Source organism: Schistocerca gregaria, chromosome 2, assembly GCF_023897955.1.
Source record: "Schistocerca gregaria isolate iqSchGreg1 chromosome 2, iqSchGreg1.2, whole genome shotgun sequence".
NCBI lineage: Eukaryota > Metazoa > Arthropoda > Insecta > Orthoptera > Acrididae > Schistocerca > Schistocerca gregaria.
In genome coordinates, this window is record NC_064921.1 from 391,943,567 (window position 1) to 391,971,327 (window position 27,761).

Below are 27,761 nucleotides of genomic sequence, written 5' to 3' on the forward strand. Positions count from 1 at the left end.
TCAGTTTTCTGGATTGTTTGTCTTCTAACATGTCTATTTTTTGCCTCCCCCACCTCTACCATGTACTTAGCTTTCCAGTATTATTAACTCTCACACAATGTTTTGTCAGTAATATCTGTCTTGCTTATTACCCTCTCTTCCACCTTTAAAACCTTAGGTTTTCAAATCTTATCCAGCGCAGTTCCCAACTATCAGTCTTTCCTTCTCATCCCATTTCGTAAGGGTTTCTAAATCCAGGATTCTGGACAACTTTTCAGTAGCTCTCTCCACTTCCTAAACATTGCCAAAAGCTTGCACATTTCCATAACTTTTTCTCCTGGCTCCACCTGGTGAGTAGATTTTTCATCAATCCAATCCTATTTTCAAAATTTTATTATTTTTGTTGAAATAAGAAATTGATTGAAAGAAAGGGGCTGTAATATATATCTTAACCTTTTCAAATCACTTGTAATATTTCCATTTTGCTTTTTCTTGTATTGAAAGTATGGTAATATAAAATTGTGCAATGAAAGTTAATAATTAAATCTATAAACTAGTCTCGGAAGGTAAAATTGCACTACAGATAACTGTTTGGAAAGAGCAATATACGCAAAAGACATGTATGTAAAAACTTCTAAACATAGATTATTTCCACTTTTGATTAGAATACGATTCCAGAGAAACAAAAATGATCAGAAATGTAGCAACAGTTTGCTAGTGCAAAGGCAGGCCATTCATAATTTTGAGCCAAGCTCACAAGAGGAACAAGGCAATTAAATTTTTAAGGTTTTCTGTATAATTTTTACATCCCACAGTTTCTTTCATTGCCAGATTACCGTATTTACTGGAATCTAAGCCGCACCTGAAATTTGAGACTCGAAATTCAAGGGGAGAGAAAAGTTTTAGGCCGCACCTCCAAATCGAAACAAAGTTGGTCCATTGTAATATGAGACACAATTTAGGTCGAATGAATGACGATACAGCTACAGTAGTTTGGTTCAAGTCGTAAGCTTAGCAGTTAAGCTTTAAGGGGAAAAAAAAAAAAAGGAATCGTCTCATTAGCGGAACAATGGCAAGAGACTGCTATTTGTTGTTACTTACACTGCTGCTTTCTTCGAAAATGATCAACAAGAACCTTGTGTGGCGTGGACTGGGTGTTTTTTTAGGTTAGATGGCCTTGGGCAAGTACAGAAAGGGCAACAGCTTCAAAGGGTGTGAGGCAAAGTCAGGACATGTGGGGACCAAGCAGCAATCGGTATTGTAATTGTAAACTGTCGATGCTGCATTGGTAAAGTACCGGAACTTAAAGTGCTGATAGAAAGCACCGAAGCTGAAATTGTTATAGGTATGGAAAGCTGGCTGAATCCAGAGATAAATTCTGCCGAAATTTTTACAAAGGCGCAGATGGTGTTTAGAAAGGATAGATTGAAGGCAACTGGTGGTGGCATGTTTGTCACTGTTAGTAGTTGTTTATCCTGTAGTGAAATAGAAGTGGATAGTTCCTGTGAATTATTATGGGTCGAGATTATACTCAACAACCGAGCTAGGTTAATAATTGGCTCCCGACTCAGCAGCATTAGTGGCAGGACAAAATCTGGAATACATTTCACATAAATTTCCTCAGCATGTTATAGTCTTAGGTGGAGATTTCAATTTGCCAGATATAGACTGGGACACTCCGATGTTTAGGATGGGTGGAAGGGACAGAGCATCGAGTAACATTATACAGAGTGCACTATCCGAAAATTGCCTCGAGCAATTAAACAGAGAACCGACTCATGGAGATAACATCTTGGACCTACTGATAACAAACAGACCCGAACTTTTCGACACTGTAAGCCCAGAACAGGGAATCGGTGATCATAAGGCCATTGCAGCATCGCTGAATATGGAAGTAAATAGGAATATAAAAAAAGCGAGGAAGGTTTATCTGTTTAGCAAGAGTAATAGGAGGCAGATTTCAGACTACCTAACAGATCAAAACGAAAATTTCTGTTCCGACACTGGCAATGTTGAGTGTTCATGGAAAAAGTTCAAGGCAATTGTAAAATGCGTTTTAGACAGGTACGTGCTGAGTAAAACTGTGAGGGACAAGAAAAACCCAATGTGGTTCAACAACAAGGTTAGGAAACTACTGCGAAAGCAAAGAGAGCTTCGCTGCAAATTTAAATGCAGCCAAAACTCCTCAGACAAACAGAAGCTAAACGATGTCAAAGTTAGCATAAGGAGGGCTATGCCTGAAGCGTTCAGTGAATTCGAAAGTTAGATTCTATGCACCGACTTGACAGAAAATCCTAGGAAGTTCTGGTCTTATGTTAAATCAGTAAATGGATCGAAACAGCATATCCAGACACTCTGGGATGATAATGGCATTGAAACTGAGGATGACATGCGTATAGCTGAAATACTAAACGCCTATTTCCAAAGCTGCTTCACAGAGGAAGACCACACTGCTGTTCCTTGTCTAAATCCTCGCACGAACTGAAAAATGGCTGACATCGAAATAAGTGCCCAAGGAAGAGAAAAGCAACTGAAATCACTTAACAGAGGAAAGTCTACTGGACCTGACGGGATACCAATTCGATTCTACACTGAGTGTGCGAAAGAACTTGCCGCCCTTCTAACAGCCGTGTACCGCAAGTCTCTAGAGGAACGGGAGGTTCCAAATGGTTGGAGACAAACACAGGTGGTCCCAGTCTTCAAGAAGGGTCGTCGAGCAGATGCGCAAAACTATAGAACTATATCTCTGATGTCGATCTGTTGTAGAATTTTAGAACATGTTTTTTGCTCGCGTATCATGTCGTTTCTGGAAACCCAGAATCTACTCTGTAGGAATCAACATGGATTCCGGAAACAGAGATCGTGTGAGACCCAACTCGCTTTATTTGTTCATGATACCCAGAAAATATTAGATAGAGGCTCCCAGGTAGATGCTATATGCAGCACTGTGGAGCTAAAAGGTTTGGAACCATTTAAAGGATAACACATGTTTGCAGGGGACAAGGGGAGGAGCAGTGTTGTCTTGTGTTGTCTAAAGCATTTAATTTTTGAGTTTCTTTTTCATATATCATCACCCTCAGGCTTCTAGAGAAGCCTAACTAAAAAATAATATATTTTCAAGTAAAATATATTCTTTTTAATCATTTCAACATATTCATACACTTCCTGTTACTTGTGCACTGATGAGCCACAACATCATGACCATCTGCTTAATAGCTGGTTTGTCCATCTTTGGAATAAGATACAGCACTGATGCTGTACATCGTGGATCTATCAGTTTGTTGGTAGATTTGTGGTGGTATATGGCATTAGATATCTATGCACAAGTCATGTAATTCGCATAAATAACATGCTGCTGATTTGCGTATGTGGTGATAGCATCTGACAGCGACTCATATGGTATCCGTAGGATTTACATTATGTGAATTTGGTTGACAAGACATCAATCTGAGTTCACTGTAATTTCCTTCAGACCAATGCAGCACCGGTTCTGGTTCTGAGAAACTGATGATTATACTGCTGAAAAATGAAATTGCCATCAGGGAAGACATCAAGCATTAAGGGATGCAAGTGGTTCGCAGTTGTCAGCGTGTCTTTGATTACTACCACAGGTCCCATACAAGTGCAGGAGAATGTTGCCCATAGCGTAATACTGCTCCCAGCAGCCTGCGTCCATGGCACCCTGCCCGCTTTGAGCTGCCATCCACCCTGACGACGTTGTGGTGTAGTAAAAATGTGATTCAACTCAAGAGCCGACATGTTTCCATTGATTGTCAGTTGAATCCCGATGGTCCTGTGCCCGTCCCCTGCAATCATACCGTATTTACCTGAATCTAAGCCGCACTCGAGTCTAAGCCGCACCTGAAAAATGCGACATAAAATAAAGGGGGGGGGGGGGGGGGTGGAATTCCCGAATCTAAGCCGCACCTGAAATTTGAGACTCGAAATTCAAGGGGAGAGAAAAGTTTTAGGCCGCACCTCCAAATCGAAACAAAGTTGGTCCATTGTAATATGAGACACAATTTAGGTCGAATGAATGACGATACAGCTACAGTAGTTTGGTTCAAGTCGTAAGCTTAGCAGTTAAGCTTTAAGGGGGAAAAAAAAAAAGGAATCGTCTCATTAGCGGAACAATGGCAAGAGACTGCTATTTGTTGTTACTTACACTGCTGCTTTCTTTGATAATGATCAATTAGAACCAAATAATGGACTGTGTATGATAGAAGATGTTCTGAACGAGAGTTTAGCGAAAATTTTTCTCAGTTTGAAAATCTTTGCAAGCGCCTCCTTAGTACATTACATTTGTCACAGAAATTAGAGTAATCTTAGATTTAAAAATCTAGTCAATTGCCATGCTTCATTTCTGACTGTACCACTATTAGGCATAAGAATAATACGAATATAAACATGACATTATATGTATATTCTTCCGCTTTTGCTGTTGTCACTCTAGTTTCGTAGTTTATTAGGCAGACAGGATTTAAATGAGATAGCAGCAATGTTTATATTCGTATTATTCTTATGGTGAATAGAATACTGCGTGTGATTCACAATACATAAAAAGTTCCTATTAGTAACCATCTCTTCTCACAGGTAGGAAAAATTCAGAACGTAGAGTTGGCCATATTGACAAACATCCCAAACAGTCTTGCCAGTCGGATTTTCGTAGTACAATGAAATGCTGCTACATTCGAACGGAATTTGTATTTAATTCGTTGGATAATGTATGAAACTACAGTTGTCGAAACTCGAGGCGGAGAAAAAAGCTCATCTCTCTCTCTCTCTCTCTCTCTCTCTCTCTCTCTCTCTCTCTCTCTCTCTCTCTCTCCCTCTTTATCTGACGCATAGGTATTGGTGCCAGTATTTATCTTTGTGCCAGCAAAGCATGCCTGTGTAGCGCTACATACATTTGATGGCAAAACTTAGTTGTGGCGGCACCTACCAACATTTTTACATTTTTCAAAACTTCCGCTTACTTTGCACTCGATTCTAAGTCGCAGGTGGTTTTTTGGATTACAAAAACCGGAAAGAAAGTGCGGCTTGGATTCGAGTAAATATGGTAACTTTTTCTTGATGCCCCAGGGTGAGTGCCTATGGGTCTACTCCATCTTTTAGCCAGGTTGTGTTGTAAAGCTGTTTCCTTCCCAATTCAGTTCAGTACATTTTAATAAGGAACTTGGTTTCCCCATCTCATCTTCACCAGTCCTATAAAACATCATATTTCATTAACATCTACTCTCGTCTTGTTCATACTGTTGATCATCCTTGTTTCACTTCCCTACATTGCGACACTCCAAACAAATGCTTCCAGATATGACTTACAGCATTTAATGAAGTGTATATTTGATGTTAACATACTTTGATAAACTCTTATAATACCTTTAATTCTGATTCCCATAGTGTTGCCTTATTTAAATCAACTACATTCCAAAAATATTCACGTTCCATTACCCTTATTGTACTTTAGTTTATATTTATCTTTTTTGGACACAATAGTTTCCATTTAACTGACCTTCCAAGTTCTTTTCTGTGTCTGATAGAATTACATTATAATTACAGTTCGATTCGCTAAAGTGTATTCTCCCCAAACGTTGTTTGCTTTTCCAAATTTCTTTCTAGTTTCCTTTACTGCTTATTCTATGTTCACATTGGTTAACATAGCTTTGCTACCTCTGGATCACAGGGTTCCGGGTTCAATTCCCGGCCAGTTTGAGATTTTCTCTGTCTGGGAACTGGGTGTTTGTGTTGCCCTCATCATTTCATCTTCATTCTCATCATTCGTGACAGTGTCTAGATTGGACTGTGAAAAAACTAAGACTTTGTATGGGTGCTGATGACCGCATAATTGAGCACCCCACAAAACCAAACGCCGTCACCAAAATTCGTTAACATACAGAATAGGATACAACTCTCTTTCACTCCATTCTCAATTATTGCCTGCCCTTCATATCCTTTTACTCTTATATCTGCAAATTATTTGGCATAGAAGTTGCATGTAGTGTTTTGTGCCCTGTAGTTTATCCCTGATGAATTCAGATTGTGAAAATGAGTCAAAACTGTCAAAAAGACTTTTTAAATCTGCAAATTCTAGAAGTGTGATAAACATACAAGACAATATTATGTCAGATCTATTGATTAGAGTAGCCCTACTTAATTATCAAACTGAATTCAGCCCTGTAGCAACAAGTAAAAGCAGTTGTTTATGTAGATACCGTCATCAGATATTCAATGTATTTTTCATGTCCTTTACTGTGTTACAAACTTCTTAGAAAAGACAACTCAATCCCATAACCTGATACAATTACTTAAATGTTCTTCGTTGCACGTTAAAGTTTTTCAAATTGTTTGTTGTGATTAGAGTCTAACATTCTGATACACCAAACAGCTGTGATTAGCTGTCAGCTTTCTCTGCCTTCCTGCCATATGACACTTCTTACAAAGTTGCATAAAGAAATTAGTTGCAACACACAACAACAGTTACTAGATAAAACAAATTGTATAAATGGGTAATTTCTGTTCAAATTATTGGTCTGCATTGGTTTTTACTTGATAAGTAAATTCCTATAAGAGTGCATCCAAGATTTTTACAAAAACACATAATTACCATAGACTTTAATTTAAAAGTAAGATTTACCTGCATCATAGTTTACTTCTCTGTTTTTATTGTCAACTGTATTACTTAAAAATAATAACTTTATTTTTTATTCTCACTTGGGGTTTAAAGATATTTCCTTTAAAAATTGCATATACTAAACTAAGTGGATATAGATTGCACAGTCATCTACCCTGCTTCATCTATTGCCGTAGCTTCATCCCTGTTTCCCATGCCCCTCTACTCTTTAAGCCCTATATAAAGATCATAAAACAATGTTTGTTTCTGTCTCTCTTATCACCTGATGACATGTATATTTATTGGCATATAATGATATTTTCTGCTATTTAATCATGTTCAGAATGGATACAACTTGATTTTATATATCATGACAAAACTGTGGATTAATTACCACACCAGAAGATGGCAATGAAGTGCCAAACCAGCAATGTGAATATTATAGCAATTAGGTGATCTTGATGCAATAAATTGTTATATAAATAGTTTACAGCGTTCCTCTTCTTTCCAGCTCATTTCTCAGAGTTCTGTATGTATGGAGCCTTTTTTTTTATCATATATTCTATGAAGATACTAATACTATTACTCCCATGAAATGAATATATCCATTATTCTGTGTACATTAGCCGAACTGGTGCTCTTCTTGGCTCATCAAATTCTTAATTGCTGCAGAAAATCATGGAGGAGGACTGTATCTAGTTTGTAGGTGTTTATCAACATGTTATAGTTTCAATAATATTAGGAAATGATAGATTGCTACGCATCATAAAGATGACCCATTGAGTAGCACACAGGTACAATGAAAAACCATTACACATTATAGCTTTCAGCCAAAGCCTTCATGTGTGCGCGCACCCATGCACGCACACACACACACACACACACACACACACACACACACACACACACACACACAACCACTCATCACGCAAACATGACCGCTGCTGCCTATGGCTCCAGTCAGAATGCGACGGTTGTGTGAATAGCTATGCGGAGTGGGTCACACAGGGGGTAACAATCACATTCTGATTGGAGCTGCTGGTAGTAGCAGTAATGTGTGCGTGAGATGTTCTTTCTAGTGTGAATGTATATGTGTTTTCTTTGCTGAAGAGGGATTTGACTGATAGCTGCATTTGTAACAGTCTTTTCATTATGCCTGTCTCCAACTCAATGGGTCATCTTTACAGTGAGCTGCAATCTGTCCTTTTTCTAATATTGTTGATATTACAGCCTGGCGTTTCCATTGTTTATTATGTCATAATTTGATTCGGAAATTTGGAACATGGGTAAAGATAATAATGACTCACCACATAGTTCGAAAGAACTGAGGATTTCGTACACACCTTTCATTGGCGTCTTATAAATTGGCATTTGGTACCTGGAATGAACTTCACTTAAAGATTTTGAAGAGCAGAAAGTAAGGGCACATGTAACTTACTTGTAACAAGACTCACTACTAAATGTTGCTCTTTTTTACCATGGAAAGAGCAGCCATATATTTTAGGTTTAGTACTGCATTTCATTATATTGCTGAATTACATTTCAGTAAAGTTCTGTGTACCTTGAAAGGCTTCATAGCTTGCAGACATAGAAAGTGCACATAAAAATGTTCACACCATTTAAGCTCAGACACAAGTTGGTTTCAAAGCAAACAGATTGGTACTCGTTCAGCTGCATTCTATCCTCTTTGAGCAGTTCTCTTCACCACCATATTCCAGTTCTATGGTGTTTATAAACTGTGAGTAATAATTGATATCTTGTCCTGATAACTTCATATAATCTTTGTGGTGTGTACAATATTTGAGATTCTATAGTGTATTATTTTCCATTCCTTGCTATTGGTGCAAATGTTGAACATTTTCTGAAAATTTGTCATATCTGTTTTATGGAATGCGCATTTAATAAAAGGCTGATCTCTGCCCATAAGTATAAATTTGCTGCCTATCTTTGTCATATATGTTTAGTGAGTCACAACTAAAATTTTGCTTTCCTCATTGTAAATAGAAGTGTGGTCCTAATCAAAATTGTATTTACAGTTTCAACATCACTCTTACATTGCTCGTCACACTTTATGCCTTGGCATTCTTAAAATGCACTTACTTCAAAAAAAATTGACATGGTGTTTTGGCTTGTTGGATTTACTCCACTTCTTACATGCAGTTAGTGTTTTTCTCAGTATGTATTAATGTAATTTCAGTGGCACATTGGGAACTGTGTTCTTTGCAGGGAGTAGGAATGGTTGTCTTAGAATAATTTACTGCAATATTTTTGTAAAAACAAAGAATAGAGTAAGTTTTAAAAGCATGCCATGCAATTGGATTACAGAACTTAAAAGTAGCTCAGAATGTTAATGTCAATGACAGTCTGATACCTAGTCGAATTTTCTTTATTCATAAATGTACTATAATAAGCTGCTTTTTTTAATTTTCAGCAATTGGGGAACTGAAAGTGATCCTGACTGCAAGTATCACAATGGAAATGCAGAACCAAGAGGCTATGGTAAAGTTACTAAGTCTTTTAAGGAATGAATATTAATCATTTTTAACCTCTTCTTTAGAGAATAATTAGGAACTAAAATTACATTTACTGACACAAAGCCATATATCTGTCTATATATTTGTTACATTTCACCTAATTTCTACACCCAATACAAAAGGACTTCAGCGTTAATGGATGACAGGAGCTTTATAAGCATGGAACAATGCCTTCTTAAGGGTATAGAGATGTAAAGGGAATCAATTTGCTGAGGAAGAGTTTCACTGTATTGCCCATTGGGATTTATTTACTGGAATAAATTTTTAAGGCAATGTACAGACAATGAGTGTAAGGTTTTAGTTATTGAATTTACAAGGAAGCCTTCTGGACCACTTTGGCCTCTTTGATTTTCATTGTATTTGAAGGTCAGTACATGGAGATCAGTTTCATAAAGCAGCACACTGCAGTTCTAAAAAAAATTGAAAAAATCACTTTTGGAAAGTAGAAGATTTCTGAGCATACTCTGTAACCAAGTCATCGGTAATCAAGTGTATAGTGTGTGAGTATTGCCTATGATGTTGCTCGTTCGAATATCACTAAGGATTACTTGGTTTTACTTTTATTTAAATTCTATATTTATAATAAAATGAAAATATTTGATCATTGGTATCACTTGGTTTAAGAATCGTTTAAAAAAATTGTACATTTGGAAGAGACCTGCAGACACTGGGAGGTTCCAGATTGATTATATAATAGTAAGACAGAGATTTCAGAGCCAGATTTTATATTATAAGACATTTTCAAGGGCAGATGTCGTCTCTGATGACAATTTATTGGTTGTGAACTGTATATTAAAACTGAAGAAATTAGAAGAAGGTAGGAAATTAAGGAGACATTGGTAAGTTGAAAGAACCAGAGGTTGTTGAGAGTTTCAGAGGGAGCGTTAGGCAACAATTGACAGCAGGGGAAAGAAATACAGAAGACGACGAATGGATAGAAGACAACAAAGAATAAAATAGATAAAAAGACAAGGCCTTTCAGAAGTCCTTGGATAACCCAGAAAATAACACATTTAATTGATGAAAGGAGAAAATACAAAAATGCAGTAAATGAAGCAGGCAAAAGGAAATATAAACGTCAAAAAAATGAGATTGACAGGAAGAGCAAAATGGCAATGCAGGAATAGCTAGAGGACAAATGTAAGGGTTTAGAACCGTATATCACTAAGGAGAAAGATACATACCACCTACAGGAAAATTAAAGAGACCTTTTGAAAAAAGAGACGTAGCCGTATGAATATCAGGAGCTCAGATGGGAATTGAGTGCTAAGCAACGAAGGAAAAGATGGAAGAAGAGTATAGATGGCCTATACAAGGAGATGTACTTGAGGGCATTATTGTAGAAATGGAAGAGGACATAGGTGAAGTTGAAATGGGAGATATGATACTGTGAAAAGAATGTGGCAGATCTCTGAAAGAACTGTCGAAACAAGGTCTTGGGAGTAGATGATATTCTGTCAGAGCTATTGTGACAAAGCTCTTCCATCTGTTGTGCAAGATGTATGAGACAGGCGAAATACCCCCAGACTTCAATAAGAATGTAATAATACAGATTCCAAAGGAAGCCTTTGCCAATAGATGTACAAATTCTGATTTATAAGTTCAATAATTCATTATTGCAAGATACTGGCACATTTTTTCTTTACAGAAAATGGAAAAACTGGTAGAGGCCGAAGTTGGGGAAGATCAGTTTGTATTCCAGAGAAGTGTAGGAACGTATGAAGCCATACTGACCTTATGACTTCTCTTTTGAAGATAGGTTAAAGAAAGGCAAACCTATGTTTATATCATTTGGGACTTGGAGAAAGCTTTTGACAGTGTTGACTGGAACACTCTCTTTGAAATTCTGAAGGTAGCAGGTGTAAGATATAGGGAGCAAAAGGCTATTTACAACTTGTACAGAAACAGATGGCAGTTACAGGGGTTGATAAATATGAAAGGGAAGCAGTGGTTGAGAAGGGAGTTAGACGGGGCTGTATCCTGTCGCCAATGTTATCCAGTCCGTACATTGAGCAAACGGTAAAGGAAACCAAAGGAGAATTTGGAGTTGACATTAAAGTTCTGGGAGAAGAAATAAAAACTTTTGAGTTTTACCAATGACATTGTAATTCTCTCAGAAACAATAGACTTGGAAGAGCAGGTGAACGGAATCAACAGGGTCTTGAAAGGAGAATATAAAATTAACATCAGCATAGCAAAACAAGGATTATGGAATGCAGTCAAATTAAATCAAGTGGTGCTGAGGGAATTCGATTAGAAATGAGCCACTTAATACAGTAGATAAGTTTTGCTGTTTGCATAGCAGAATAACTGATGATAGCCAAAGTAGAGAGGATATGAAATGCTGACTGGCAATGGCCAGAAAAATGTTGCTGAGGGAGAGAATTCTGGTAATGTTGAATGTAGATTTAAGTGTGAGAAAGTCCTTTCTAAAAGTATTTATGTGCAGTGTCACCATGTATGGGTGTAAAACACGAATGATAGATAGTTTAGACAAGAAAAGAATAGAAGCTTTTGAAACGTTGTGCTACAGAAAAATGCTGAATATTAAATGGGTAGATCTCTTGTAACTAATCAGAAACTACTGAATAGAATTTGTGGCACAGCTTGACTAGAAGGGATTGGTTGGTAGGACATGGTCTGAGGCACCAAGGGATCATCAATTTAGTGTTGGAGAGAGGTGCGGAGGGTAAAAATCATAGAGGGAAACCAAGGCATGAATATACTAAACAGATTCAGAAGGATGTAGGTTGCAGTAGTTACTTGGAGATGAAGAAACTTGCACAGGATAGAGTAGCATGTATGTAGAGGTGCATGAAAAAAAAAAAAAAAAAAAAAAAAAAAAAAAAAAAAAAAAAAAAAAAAATCTTCTGACTGAAGACAACAACAACAGGTAACAAATATTGAATCATACGTTTTTAATCAAAATAACATTTTTATTTTTTTGCTAAACATTTTGCTGCTGGTATTTACACTAAATTAACATTTAGTTAAAAAAAATAAAAAATAAGAGACGTCAGATAGAAAACAAAATGCTTTACTTCTAGAGATTGAACAGTAATACGTGTAAAATTCTTTTATTTAACAATGAGGCATATCACATGTCTATAAAATCATACTATATTTTATTAAAATTATGATTGAGTATTGGTTAATAAACATTTCTGTTTAGTACTAAATACAGGATTTAAAAGAAAAATATAAATTTGACAGCTCCAAATATTGTTGCATCTCTGTTTCTCTTAAAAATGGTATCCCTAGAGCCTCAACTTATGTAGCAATAGCAATCTCCAGAATATCATAAGTCAACTAAGGAACTCATTCACCTATGAAAAGAGTCACAGTTTATGTTACAAAGTATCCCCTGAGAGAATGGCAGCACAACTAAAATCATAATTGCAGTTCAGGGAACATTTACTGTTTACAATTGCGTGATGTTTGTCATCTTCACTATTTAGTTAGTAACATTATCGTCTAAGGTTGCTTGTAGCCAATAGTGACAGAGCTCCTGGTAGATGTGGTCGGCAATATGAGTATAACCAGTGATTTCATCTAGAATAATAATCGATAAACGGCCGTATGAACTGCTTCAGAGTTCGCCACTTTTATATAATGTACCAGTAATTTACTAATTATGTATGTTAGTTAAACACTAAAAATAATGAGCATGGTTCTCAACCCAATGAATGCCCACATCCACAGTGGAATGAAACGCAATATGCTCCTCACCAGACACTGTTAAAACATGCTGATGCTCAAGTAATGGAAATAAGACCTCTAAAAGGAGTAGGAGCCCATCTTGATGGATAGTAAATAGAGTGAAGTAATTACTTCACAGAGGTTTGCCACACAAAGGACAAAAGAGTGACGAGAGCCAAGCTAGATAAACAAAACTCGATGTCATCCCAACTTATGCTAACTGAAATACCTTTATGATTTAAGTCAAGAAAACAACCAGGATATTTTTGAACGTTTTTGGCAAATGGGAGATCATAGCAAACAGCAAGAATTTATCTGTTGACACGTGAAAAATGTTACCATAAAACATGTACAAAACGTGATTCACTCAAGAAGAAAAATTTCAAGACTATACTCTCTTAACAGGTAATGGGACTAACATTAAGGTCTGCCAGAAAAGGCTTGTACATACCCTCTCTGTTACAGATACATAAATGAGGGCTGCCACGAAAAAACTGGAAGCAGATGGAATTTTGTTTCCTTATATGAGAGGAAACTATTGCAAAAGGGGAATACAATACAACAAGAAATAGAGCAGCCAGGGTACGAGCATATAAACAGCTTTCATCGTGTAGAGTCACCTTACACAAGGAAAGAAACAAGCAGAAAATACCTTGATGCTGGTTTAAGCATTGCAAAGATGCACAAAATGTACCAAGGATGGATCAAGGAAAGTAAATATGTCTCCCTGAATCCTGCTTCATTAAGGCAGTATCCTTATATATTCAATGAAGAATATAATTTGAAAAGGAAAGTTGCTACTCGCCGTATAACACAGATGCTGAGTTGCAGATATGCACAACAAATGTCTTGGATCAAACTCATCTAGGGGCTGAACCGCACGTGCCATATTACACGCCCTAAATTGGACACTTGTGACCTCATGGTTAAATTGTCTGGCTGATGGCAAGTTTGCGGAATTGTATAAACATACAAAGTTAGTATAACATATAACAGTAATAATAATATCGGGAGCCCATAAATGATGTAGGCCACGCAGTTGCGATTTGGTTAAAATAATGGTTATTCAGGAAGCAAACTAATATCAAAAGTGGTCACATTTAGAATTACTATTACACTCGAGTGCATATTCATTTGACACAGTTCGAATATTCACAATCTCGTTGCAAATCAGAAGTCCAATACTCCACCTCGTTTACTACGCGGAAAGTTAGAGTTCACACCAGGCACGTGGCTGCTCACCGCTTAGAGAATAAGTCCCGTTATACCACACAATGCGAACTTATCTAAGTTGTTTCACTTCCTAGCTACCTAAAGACCGACCATCCACTTTTGCATTTTGCATCTCCACCAGCACTGTTCCTCTTGTGCCTATCCCAGAGCTGTCTTTGTTACAAAACTTGTTAATTTTACTTTAACAGTAAATCCTAAACTATTATAGATATGATCAGTATTCAAGTTTTATTGGGATCACCATGGAAATTTATGACGGGTGGTAGATTAAAATTACTGTGGCTTCATAACCCTGAATTACTGCAGAATTAAATAGTTTTCATAAATGTTTCTCTTTATGGTCTGACCGATCTTAGGTCTCCCTGGCCACAAACGGCTTCTACAGGGTTTCCCTATGACATAGGTTCTTGTCTGTCTCACTCACACAGTACAACACTTATGCTTCATTAAGCATAATAGACACCCGTGAATTTCTCCACTTCGTGGCAAATCTGCGCTCTTTGTGGTACATGGTCCTGGACGACAGGGTTCGTTTCACAATTGCTGAAGGATAACTCTTTTGGCCATACATTTAAATGAGAGCGAAATGCTCATTGACTCACAACACACAAAAAAAAAAGACGGGTACACACACACTCACACAAATGCAACTTGTACACAGAAAGTCTGTCTGTCATCTATTGTTGACGAAGGCCGTAATGGTCAAAAGACTTAATTGTAAGTGTCTTTTTGTTGGGCCTATCTGCGACTCAGCTTGTCCATTATATGGTGAAAGGCAACTTTCCTTTTCATAATATTGTTACATTCCGTCCTGGATTTTCCATTGTTTGAAGAATATAGTTTGTCATTCTATCACCGAAAAAGGTAAGTGTGAGCTATGCAAACTTTTTGCTGTTTTTTCTGGAGAGGAGAAAGTAATGTTGGCCAAATATTCCTCTGACATTGCAAATACAGATGTGGCCAGGAGCCTGAAGGAAAAAGACAAAATCACTTCAGTCTCAGACAAGCCCATTACGAGTGCTTGTTTTGATCTGCAGAAAGTGTTGGGTACTCTTCAGTGTTACATTATTGCAAACTGAAATATTCGACATTCAATTTCACAGATTATGACATGGGTAACTAGGTAGGACAGTGCGATGTTAGGTATGAGGCCATTTTCCATTGTTGTCCAAATGAAATAGCTTGCAGTCTTTACTATTCCTTACAAATGCAGGCTAGCCGGTAAAGGTGGCAGAACTTTCAAATTCTACTTGGATAGCTGCAGAGGGAAAAATAGGAGCAGATTCTTATTTTCTGTGCTTGTCATTGTATCTGTTAAGCCCAAAATATTAATCTCATATCACTTTCTAGAAAGGAGGTGCTACCAGATTGAAGGTGAGTCAGTGCATACTCTGATGGACCAATCTGTATACATGCCAGATTAGTGGATCACCCCATTTAGAATGACAGAGGTCACCGGCAAGTCATATGTACTTAATGAAATGAGTCAGGACTTAATGTACAACTTCAAGATAGAGGTGTAGAACCAACAGTGGATGTGTAACACAAAAAAATAGGGTGATGTGATGCAAATTAAAGTTAATGTCTGTCTTAGAAGGATGATCAGGTGAAGTGTACTACTATTATACTTATCAAGAAGAAGGAAAGTTTATGTTTGTCCAAAAGTGATACAGGAGGAGGCAGCTATCATCCTGTGACATCAGCGAATGGGCATACCGCTGGTTCCTGCTGATCAACAAACAAAAGTTGAAGGATCTCTTTTTCCTTGTGCAACAGCAACTTCATCGTTACTACTTATCATCAGTTTTATCAAAGCCCTGTTTCAACACAATCTGGTACACAAGGCAACAAAGTGGTGCTGATGTATGAGCACTGATGAATGACGATCTCGTGTGAAAAGTGCACAAGAACAGTGTAATACATTATTTTGCCTTTTCTTATTTTAATGAAGCTGTTGTAGTACAACTTACAGTAGGAATATGCTATAGATTTTCCCAGAGATAAACATCATAAGTTCACATTGTCTATTTTTGAAAATAGATAGAGCACATTAGTATAGGTTGTTTAAATACCTTTGTTGGTAACTGTTTGTATGTGAAGTTTCAATAAAATTGGATTTATACTATTCATTGAAACTTCTTTTGCATTTCCTGTAAAACTGACAGTTTGGAGTTAAGTTGTTAGTACCGGAAGATGATGATACTGCTGGCAAGAATCAAACAAGTGACTGCCTGATTAAAACACTGAGCTATGGGTGACTGTTAAAAAATTTGAAATGTATTGTATTTAACAGTGCTTTAAATTTTTATTGTTAAGAAGTGAGTTTTCCTTTTTCTTCCCATTGCTTTAAGGAAATTGATGGCCTGGTACTAACCTTCAAATTCTGTAAATGTGAATGGGGCCAGACTGTAAGGCCCCTTTGTAGGTGAATACATTATGTGCATAAAAACTTACAAATGAAACATTTTCATCTGCTCCACCCATGCTCCTGCCTGAAATATGTAGGAATCAGAAAAATTCATATTGTGATAAATGTGAAATAGATACGAATTCTGCCTCAAATTGCAAAATTACTTAATAGATGCTATTCCATAGCAAATTGTATCCAGATGAACTATTTTATCAGATATAGTTTGGAATGGCTTTATGCATATACATATTGAAAATGTAACAAATTTTCGGTTACTGGTATTGTACATCATCTGGTGAAGCCCAGTTTGGAAAGATAATGTGTGTAAAAATCTGTTTGCAAAATAAAAGGTGTACAAATGCAATGATGTATCAGTGCATTCAATGATCTGGTGCCATGCCAGTCGTGGGTAGTTGAATCATCTATTTGAAATACGCGCCCCTTAAGGCAATGTAGTATTCAGCATGAGACTTAAGTGTTTTTTATAAGAAATGCATACATGTGTTTGTTAGCTAAAGCTCAAAAGATGGTATAATGTGGACAATTTTTATGTGACAAATTAAGTGGCGGGGGTTTTGAACTGCAGTTGCATCAAATACCACTAGAGGTCAAGCCTAAACTGTGTTATTAACAATAGTCTGCTATCCTCGGCAATCAGTTGAACTGTAGCAGTCACCAAATGTTTTGTGTTCACCATTGCTTGTTGTTTTCTTGTTTTGAAATAAGTGTGACGACTAATCTTGGTCCGTCACCAATGTCGAACATGATCCTTACAACACCAGAAGAGATTGGTGATTCACGTGACAATGTGTCAGTTCTGATGAGGGGCTGCTGCCTTGTAAAGTGGAGACGGGGCTTGTTTTCCTGCACCCCATGGCTCCACTCCCATCTGGCGGACAAAATTCTGGTTTGTTTGAACTTATGGCCATCTGCCGCCATAGCCTATAATGCCCACACTTTGCAATATAGCGATTGGAAAACAAAATCTGTAACATTTTTCAACTGAGCTGAAATACTTCCCCTAAAGTTAAAATAGAGTTCCATACGTTCAGTTCTACTTCTGTGTTAATCACCCTCTCAGTTCTATCTGTAGTATTGTCAAGCATGGGCCACACAGCTATGAATGCCCACTAAAGTTCAAAATTAATAGTCTGCAGATTTTGTAAGCATTGAATTGGGTGAGAAAGGACAAGTAATGTCCAGAAAGACCTACAATCGAAGGTGCATTCAGTTCATGTGTGGGAAAATGATGCTGCTTTTCAACAGGACAGTCATTTTTGAAAGCCTAAAAACAGCCAAATGAAGAAAACAAAGGCCATTTCGGAAGGAAAAAATGTTGAAGGTTTTGCAAAGCAAACATTCCAGTCACAAAGTTTCGAATGAACTCCTCTTTTAACAGTCAGATTCAAAGAACTGGCAACCTTTTAAATTTGTGTCTAATTATTAACAAACATAAAATGCAAATTATGGCCAAAAAATGATGTGAATTTTGCCAAAAATAGATGTTACGTTTTCTGATCTCTAGAAATATGTGACACACAATAATTTGAGTTAAATTGGGTGCATATTGTTGTATTATTTCATGTGAGACCTTGGTAGATGCCCATTTGGTACCCTGATTTATTTTTTTCATGTCTAGCTGATTTGAGATGTACTGTTAATGAGTTATTAAGCAATCTTACTCTGCCCCCCCCCCCCCCCCCCCCCCGAAATCTAGCTGGTTTGAGGTGGCCCACCACAAATTCCTGTACTGTGCCAGGATCTTCATCTGGGAGTAGCACTTACAAACCATGATATTCCAATCTCTGACTTCCTGAACCATCTGTACCCTCAGCAGCTCAGTATCATGGAAGTTATTTCTTGGTGTCTTAACACATGTCTTATCATCTTGTCCCTGTTTTCCATATGTTCCTTCCTTTGCCAGTTATCTAGAGAACATCCTCATTCCTTAAGTTATCAGCCCACCTAGTTTTCAACATTCTTCTCTAGTACCACAACTTAGTGCTTAAATTCTCTTCTGATCCAGTTTACCCACAATCCATGGCTCATGGCTCAGTATGCTGTGCTCCAAATATACATTCTCAGAAATTTCTTCTTTAAATTAAATCCAATGTTTGATCCCAGTAGGTTTCTCTTAGCCAGGAAAGCTCCTTTTGCTGCTGTTAGTTTGCTTTTTTATATCCTCCTTGCTTCATCCGTTATGTGTTATTTTGTAAAATATTTAAACTTTGCCTACTTACTGATCACCAGTTTTTTCACATTTCTCCTGTTGTCTTTCTTTTTTTTTTTTTTTTTCCGTCATTGGTTCTTCGATGCATAGATTTAACAGTAAGGGCAAAAGACTGCATCCCATGTCTGACACTTTTTTTTATCTGAGCTCTCTGTTATTGATCTTCCATTCTTATTTTCCCTCTATGTTCTCGTACATTTTGTATATTACCCATCTTTCTCTGTAGCTTACACTTTTTCTTGGTCAACAAATCCTGTGAATGTCTCCTGCTTTTTCTTTTGTCCATTACCAAATGTAATGCCATGACTGTTTTTTGGTGCATTTAATTTTGCTAAAGCCAAATTGATTGTCACCTAACAGCACCTCTATTTTCTTTTCCATTCTTCTCTGTATCATTCTTGTCAGCAGCTTTGAAGTGTGTACTGTTAAGCTGTTTGTACAGTAGTTCTCACACTTACTGCTCATGCTGTCTTCGGAACTGTGAGGATGTGTTTTTCCAAATGTCTGGTGATATGTCACCAATGTCATAGATTCTACACACCAGCTTTGAATAGTCATTTTGTTGTCACTTTACCCAGTGATTTAAAAAGTTCTGTCCCATCTGCCTTTCCAAAGCTCTTTTCAAATTCTGACTCTAATACTGGGTCCCCTACCTCTTCCACGTCAACTCCAATTTCTTTTTCTGTCATGTCAGAAAATTTCTTCCCCTCTTTTTGGGGCCTTTAATGTTCTCTTTCCACTTATCTGCTCTCGCCTCTGCATTTAATGGTGGAATTCCCATTGCACTCTTAATGTTGCCACCCTTGCTTTAATTTCACCAAAGATTGTTTCAACTTTCCTTTATGCTGAGTCAGTCCTTTTCTGAATTTTTTCCCCCTGCAGCCATTTCTCCTTGGCTTGTATGCACTTCCTATTTGTTTCATTCCTAAATGATTTATGTTGCTATAGGCCTATTCTGTCTTTCTCTGAACACTTTTGTTCTTTCATTGACCATTTGAAGTATTTCTTCTGTTACCCAAGGTTTCTTCGCAGTTTACAGTAAGTAGCCCACCATTTGGAGCAGGCTGCCCTTTCTTGCTGTATGAAACAAGAGGGACGTGAAGGAAGAGAGTTCGCTGTTCCTGCTGCTGATGTCGTGTTTGCACGCAGCAGTGACTCCTAAGACTAAGCCGTAACACAGTGACATTTACGATTGACTCCTTGAAGCTCACCACCAAACTTGGTATGACTGCTGCAGCTGTTTGCAACATTGGTAGAACTCGGCAAGTTCAGCAACCATACGTGTATGCTTTTGGTGATAGGAGGACAGCAAACAACTCATATTGTCAAAGGAAAACAATGCTAATTCATGCAGAGGAGTTAACTGAAATGAGTGAAACAGGTATCAGCGTCAGTGGTGCTTAGAAAGAGCTGAAGTCATTAAAATTGAACAAAGCTCCAGGATCCCTTGGAATCCCTATCAGATTCTACAGTGGATTTGCTGCTGAGCTATCTCTTCTTCTAACTATAAGCTACGGTAAATACCTTGAACAAACAACCGTACCTATAATATAGCACAGGTCACACCTGTCTACAAGAAAGGTAGTAGAAGTGACCCACAGAATTACTGCCCTATGTCCTTGACACTGATTTGTTGTAGAATCTTAGAACACATTTTGAGCTCAAACATAATGAGGTATCTTGCACAGAATGACCTCCCTAGTGCCAACCAGCATGGATTCCCAAAACAATGATCATGTGAAACACACCCAATTCGCATGTGTCTCGCGTGAAAGCTTTGGATCCAAGGCAGCAAAGTAGATGCAGTATTTTTTGGTTTCAGAAGAGCATTCTATTCAGTATCACGCCTGTGCTTATTGTCGAAGATACGATTGTGTGAGTTATCAAGTAAAATTTGTGACTGGATTGAGGACATTTTGGTAGGGAAGACACAACATCTTGGCTGGAGAGTCACTGTCAGATTTAGAAGTAACTTTAAGTATGCCCCAGGAAAGTATGTTGGGGCCCTTGCTGTTCATGTTATATATTAATGACCTCGCAGACAATATTAATAGTAACCACAGACTTTTTGCAGGTGATGTGAGGTTATCTGTAACGAAGCTGCATAAATGTTCAGTCAGATCTTGTAATAAAACAAAAAAACATTGTATCCTATATGAATGTAGCACCAATGAGTCAAAATTGGAATCGGCCAACTCGTGCAAATACTGGGGTGTAATACTTTGTAGGGATATGAAATGGAATGATCACATAGTCTAAGTCGTGGGTAAAGCTTGTGGCACACTTTGGATTATTGGTATAATACTTGAGACATCTAAACAATTTAGTATGAACTGTGGCATAAGACAAGGCTGTGTGTTGGCACCTACACTTTTTTAATTTTCCTCTCGTGTCTGCTCCAAGTGGCTTTAGAGAATTGCAATGTTGGAGTACATCTGCATACTAGGAAAGATGGAAGGCTTTTCAATGTCAGTCTTCTGAAGAGTAAGACAAAGCGCTACGAGATAGTAGTTTGTGAACTCCTGTATGCTGATGATGCAATTGTCGTGAGGTCCGCAGAAGAGCTGTGAGAGCTAGTATCAAGATTTAATCACGCATGCCACCTATTCTCAATGAGTGTAAACAGCAGTAAGACCATAATTATGGTTCAGGGTGCTAATACAAAGCCAAATATCACACTAGATGGCACTACTCTGCAAGCCGTAGATAACTTCTGCTATCTTGGATCTACTATAGAACCAAACATGTCTGTTGACAACGAAGTTGATGCTCGCATTTTTTGGCAAACTCTCTACACGTGTTTGGAAAAACAACAAACTCTCTTTGACCACCAAAATTCTTGTATATCAAACTTGCGTCCTCAACATCCTTTTTTATGCATCGGAAACATGGACTACCTATGCCAAACAAGAACGTCGCCTTAACGCTTTCCACATGCGGTGCCTGAGATCCATCCTCGGAGTAATGTGGAAGGACCGAGTTACCAACAAAGCAGTGCTATCTAGAACTAACTGCAACAGTATTTCAGCTATCTCGAAGCAGAGACGACTCCGGGCTGGGACATGTCCACCGTATGGATCCTAACAGATTACCACGTGAGGTGATGCTTGGAGAGATCTCTATAGCCAAATACCTGTAGGACTTCCTGTATTGAGGTTCAAGGACTCCTGTAAATGAGATATGGAGAGCTTTGGAATCGACACAAACAGATGGGAGGCACGGGCTAGCATGAGACCAGAGTGGCATGATGATACATCATCTGGAATGTCGAAGCATGATGGAGGCTTGTTAGACAGATTAAGACAGAAAAAGTTTCACAATGCTACCACTGCTCCTGCCTCAGCAGCCTGATACACTTGTGACAATTGGGGCAAGAGATGCCGTGCTGCCATTGGCTTGATAAGTCATGAAAAAATGCAACCCATAAACACACAGACACTGCAACAATCAGTCTATGAAGAATATTGTTTACAAATCACTTGTGTGACCCATTCTGGAACATCGCTCAGATTTGTGGGACTTACACCAGATATTGAACGTATACAGAGAAGCACAGCATGAACTGTCTCAGAGATGCTGAAGAAACTGAACTGGCGTTTTCTTTACAATAGGCGTAGGTATACTAACAAAGTTTCAAGAACTGGCTTTAAATGACGACTTGAAATATACTACAATGCCCCACATACCACTCACATAGGGATCATGAGGACAAGATTATAATAATTGCAGCACACACAGAGGCGTTCAGTCAGTCATTCTTTGCCCACTCTCTACATGAATGGAATGGGAAGAAACCCTAGTAACTGGTGCAATGAGACATACCCTCTGCATGCTCTTCATGGTGGTTTGCATAGGGCTTGGGTGCCAATCCAGTTGGGTGTGGGAAACTGCTTAAAAACCATATCCAGGCTGGCTGGCTCAGCATCCCTCATTATAAATTTCCAAGGCTGATTTGATCTGGGGCAGGCTTAATTTCCTGAGTCTTGGATGAAATGTGTTAACACACTGGGCTATCCAGGAAGGTTTGCTTTTTAACATTCTCCCTAGGATTTATTAGAATATCTTAACCTGTTTTGATGATGTATATATTTTATATCCTGTTTTACTTATATTGCTCGCACTATTGCTTGCTTATTTATAACATGGCTGTCATTAACACACAGTTTTCTTCTGTCAAAGTGGTACTCATCTTGCATGCAGTTGGGCACTGTGACTCTTTCTTTCTGTCCCCTTTCTATTTGAGGGACCCACTTTTATCAAAATGTGGATTGACTATGATTTGAACTTGCCATAGAAGCTCAAATACAAGCCATTACTGGGCTATAAAATTAGGATGTGGCTACGCCAGTATCACCTTGCATCGTTGAAACACCAGCTATAGTGCTCATTCTTAGTTCATAATTGAGAAATAGCCCTATTATTTGGAAAATTGGTAATTGAAAAATAGCCCTAGTATTTGGAAAATAATCACAGTATACGAGGTAACAATGTAATGCTCTTCAATTGTTGACATTTCATTTAGATAGCAACTACTATCATACTTGCAGTTCCATAATTTTACAATGCAGGACAGGCACAGTTTTTATGAAACTAAAGGGTAAAACTTGTGTCTTCACCAGTTAGTGATAACATTAAGAAAAACATCAGAAATTTATCAACAAGCTTTGGAGTTCAGCATAATTATGATGCAAATGTCAAATTTGATAGAATTCGTTAAGCAGAACATTCATCTGATAGATAATATGGGAAAAATCTAATGTGCAGTGTTGTATCACACTGGAGAACAAGGTGAACTGCTGTATCACGAATGAAAACATATAAGTAGGCAATAGCTGGGAATATCTTGTACTTTTAGGAGTTTGCAGTCCACATCTTACCCTCTACATCAGATCGATAACATTACGGAAATGTACATTTTTTGATTGAGAAGTGTTGAGCAAAACAGCTGTGGACTATAAAGCTACAAAAATTAGCTAATTAACAACATCTAGAAATATGTCAATTACTGCGGAGAGAAGAAAGATGCTCCCTCCTCTCTGTGTTGCACTGGCATGTAAAACTTCACCCAAGATAAATTTCCATACAGGACTAGTGATTTGTTACTAAGAAAAAGGTTGAGTGACACCAGAATTAATAATGGGATAGATTGGCTAGCTATCTGGAATTGCCAACCTGCTGCGCTGATCAGTGATCAGTAAGAGACCTGTGCTAGTGGTAGAAGCCCTTAAGTCACACACCACTTGATGTGAGGAATAATATTGATGCATTCAGGGTAGACTTGGTTGCTGTACCTTAAGTTATGACTTCAAACCAACAGGTGCTTGATGTCATAATCAACCCATTAGTTTTTAAAAGGGGATCATGCACACACTCCATTTGGTAAGATCTAGAAGACATTGGTAAGCATTATGTTTCAGATAATCGCACTTCACAGGGCACAGTACCACAATGTTCTATAATCAAATGGATCAAGTAGAACTGTCTGTTCAGTGACTTGGTTGATAGTGAGGGTAGCACACTTTGGGGTGAGAGTGACTATATTGCAAACCGGTTTTGGTAAATGGGTAATGTGAGGTAAATTTTTTCTCTGAGTTTCTCTTCCACTCAAAATTAAGAGTGCGACTTACATTCAGACCAATATGACACTTTATAGACATTGTATTGTTGTATAGTTCCTGATGCACTTGTGCATTTAGTCATCTGCATTATCTACAGTTATCATTTTTTTTTCCACTGTCCTCCCTCATTTGTTGCTTTATGACTTCTCTGAATTGTGAATTGTATATTTGCATTTTCTTGAGTGCCCTAGCAGAGTTGCTGGAATGTACATGGACATTTCATGTTATCAAAATATACTAATACGATCAGTTAACAGATAAAGAAGGCAGTGTTTATGAGCAGTGACAGACAGTGATGAAAAAGCCAGACAGATCAAAAATTAACAAAATTTTTAGAGATGAACACCATGATATTTCTTAAATTAAATTATCTTCTCATCGTCTGAATTATCAAATATGATATCATCTCACTCAATTGTGATTGATTTCTCTATGGATGCAAACTTGTCTCAAATTTTTAGTCGTTGGTAGAATGTTGACTATCTCAGCACTGCGAAGCTATGGACTTTGACTTCTGTGCATTAGCAAATGGCTCGTCACCTCAGTGCATTGACACGTGTTTCCATACCTTAGAGCACTAGTACAGTTGGCAGCTACCATGCAGAAAACCCACTATTAGCAACAACAATAAAAAAACTCATTTCAGAATTTTCTTCGGCCAAAGGTTTCTTCTTTGGGCAGACACACTGCATTCAAATGCTCTGTGTTAGTAAGTACTAATAATAATAGGAAATGAGCATAGGTGGAGCAGATGCAGGAATCCTGCACTGCCATTCGTGGCAAGGTAGTTAGCCGCTATGTTTGTCCAACCTGTTATGAAGTGTCAAATGTGTATCTGTGCCGTGTGGATGACTGTGTTGAGTGCATGTACAGTGTAGTGTTGAGTTTGTGTTGTTACAGATGGAAGGAAAGAAGAGGGTGAAATCAGTGCTGCCTCATAGCCTCCTCCTCTCAAAAAGCACCAGGAATGCCACCGAGCTTCCTGTCCTCATTCGATGGGCGGATGACCATCGACAGTGTTACGTGCCCTCACTTCATGAGACTGTGAAGAGGTCTCAAATTTAATCAACAACATCAGTGAAAAGGCTAGCGATCAGAAACTTTACTGCACAACCTCTCCTCCCCATGCTAGCAATATACTGGCAGTCAAAATTTGATCCATAACCAGGATTCAACTCGGCTTACCAGCACGTCAGGTACCACCTGTGCAATTGTGTGTTACTGACCTTGGCTATGGAGACCGATTCCATGTTACTGTTACACAGAATTTATAATGATATCCTGCAATACACACATTTAACATGCATAAGCACCACTTTCTGTAACTGATCGCCAACCATTTTGACTAAATTTGTGAGTCTCAGTAAGAGACGTAATTTACTGATAGAATTAAGGTAGTCTATGAACATTATATCCTCAGCATAACTTCCAAGAAATAGTTGCACAACGAGAGCAGTAGATGCTCATTTTAATACATGTGATGTGCATGCAAAACTGTACTTGCACAGAGCCAGCACATGTTCATCAGATAAATATCACATAACCAAGGAAATGTAAATGAGCATAGGAATGTCACCATAGCATCATTCCAGTGGAAGGTACAGATGGGATTGATCGCCAATCTATAATACATGAAAAAGGATCTGGAAGAATTATGTATTTCTCAACACTCGGCAGTTAATTAACGAACATCACAGTGCTACAAATCAGCAGATTATCTGTATAGACATTTTTGTTTGGTGTCTTAGTGTCTGCATGTGCAAAGATGTGTGATCAAGTAGCTACCTCTGTTACACAGAGTAAGCATGGCTACAGTAAGAGAATGTTCCTTTTTGTAAATTTGAATGGACTAAAAATATTTTCAAACAATAACTTGAAATTCTAGCAGGCCATTAATAGTTGACACACTGACCCCAAACTACTTTTCCTTCGAAGTAAAGTTTTACAGACAAATCCGTGGCACAACCATGGGCACCCACATGGCACCCATTTATGCCAGCCTATTTTCTGGGCCATCTAGATGAATCCTTCCTAGCCTCCCAAAACTCCCAACCCCTAGTCTGATTCAGGCTCACTGATGATATCTTCATAGTATGGACTCAGAGGCAAGGCATCCTATCCATGTTCCTTTACAAGCTTAACATCTTTTCTCTCACCTGCTTCATCTTCTCTTCCCAGTGCGCCACCTTTCTGCATGTTGAAAACCTCCACCTCTCTGATGGCTCCATCCACTTCTCTGTCCACATTTAACCTAATAACCAGCAACAGTGCCTCTTTTCAACAGCTACCATCCCTTCTACACCAAAAAATTCCTCCCATACAGCCTAACCACCAGTGGACACCTGCAGTGAGAAGAACTGCTTTGCCCAATACATTGAATGCCTCACTAAGGCTTTCAAATACAGGCAGTACCCCCCACCCCCCAAACCAAGTTCACAGAAAAAATTTTCCATGCAATCCTCACACACCTCCCATCACCTCTAAGAATCAGCTACAAAGGAGCACTCCCCTCATCATCCTGTATTACCCTTGACTGAAACAACTGAACTATATCCTTCAGTAGAACTTTGATTATCTCTCACCTGCCCTGAAATGTGGGATACCCTGCTCAGGATCCTTTCCATCCCTCCTAAAGTTGTGTTCTGTCAACCACCCAACCTACAAAACATCCTAGTCCATTTCTAGGCCCCTCCCACTCCCAACTCCTTGCTTCACGGATATGATCCGTGGCAGACTGAGGTGCAAGGCCTGCCCAATCCACCTGCCCACCCAGCAGTTCCTCTTCAGTCCTGTCACAGGCTTATCAGATCCCATCAGAGGTTGCCCCAATTGTAAAAGCAGCCATGTCATACACCAACTCTGCTGCAACCACTGGACAGCTTTTTTTGTTGGTATGATTACATACCAGCTGTCAACAAGGATGAATGGCCACTGCCAAACTGTTGTCAAGAACAAAGCTGACCACCTGGTGTGCACCTGAGCACCACATGCTCAATTTCAGTGGCAGCTTGTACATCACAGCCCAAGTCATCTGGATACTTCCCTCTGCCACCAAATTCTCTGAATTACACAGATGAGAATTACCCTCACAACACATGTTCTGCTCTCATAATTGTCCAGGCCACAGTCTCATCTGACCCACTGTCCCAGCACCTTCCACCCAGCAGCAGTTTCCTCTTCCTCCATCCTGTTAGCCCCTCCCAATTTACATCCCCCCATTGCCTCAGTGTGTTCCACTTCCGCCCAGTTGCTACATTCATGTCAGCCCTTATACCTGCCCCCCCCCCCCCCCTGCATTCCTAGCCAGCAAATCAGCTGATCGGCTGGCTCCCTCTAAGCTGCTAGCATTGGTACTTTTAGTCTAGCCTCCTACACAATATTGTGTGTGTGTGTGTGTGTGTGTGTGTGTGTGTGTGTGTGTGTGTGTGTGTGTGAAAATTGATGCACT

The 27,761-nt window shown here is 38.5% G+C and overlaps 1 protein-coding gene across 4 annotated transcripts in view; it reads left to right on the top strand.

Annotated features, from left to right (window-relative positions):
• Window positions 1-27,761, top strand: part of LOC126321655 (lactoylglutathione lyase) — a 90,225-nt gene that overhangs the window by 49,950 nt on the left and 12,514 nt on the right. For all 4 annotated transcript variants that reach the window (XM_049994204.1, XM_049994203.1, XM_049994206.1 and 1 more), the window contains exon 4: window positions 9,021-9,088. In XM_049994204.1, the coding sequence (XP_049850161.1) occupies window positions 9,021-9,088 (68 nt within the window). The remainder of the gene's footprint in view (window positions 1-9,020; window positions 9,089-27,761) is intronic.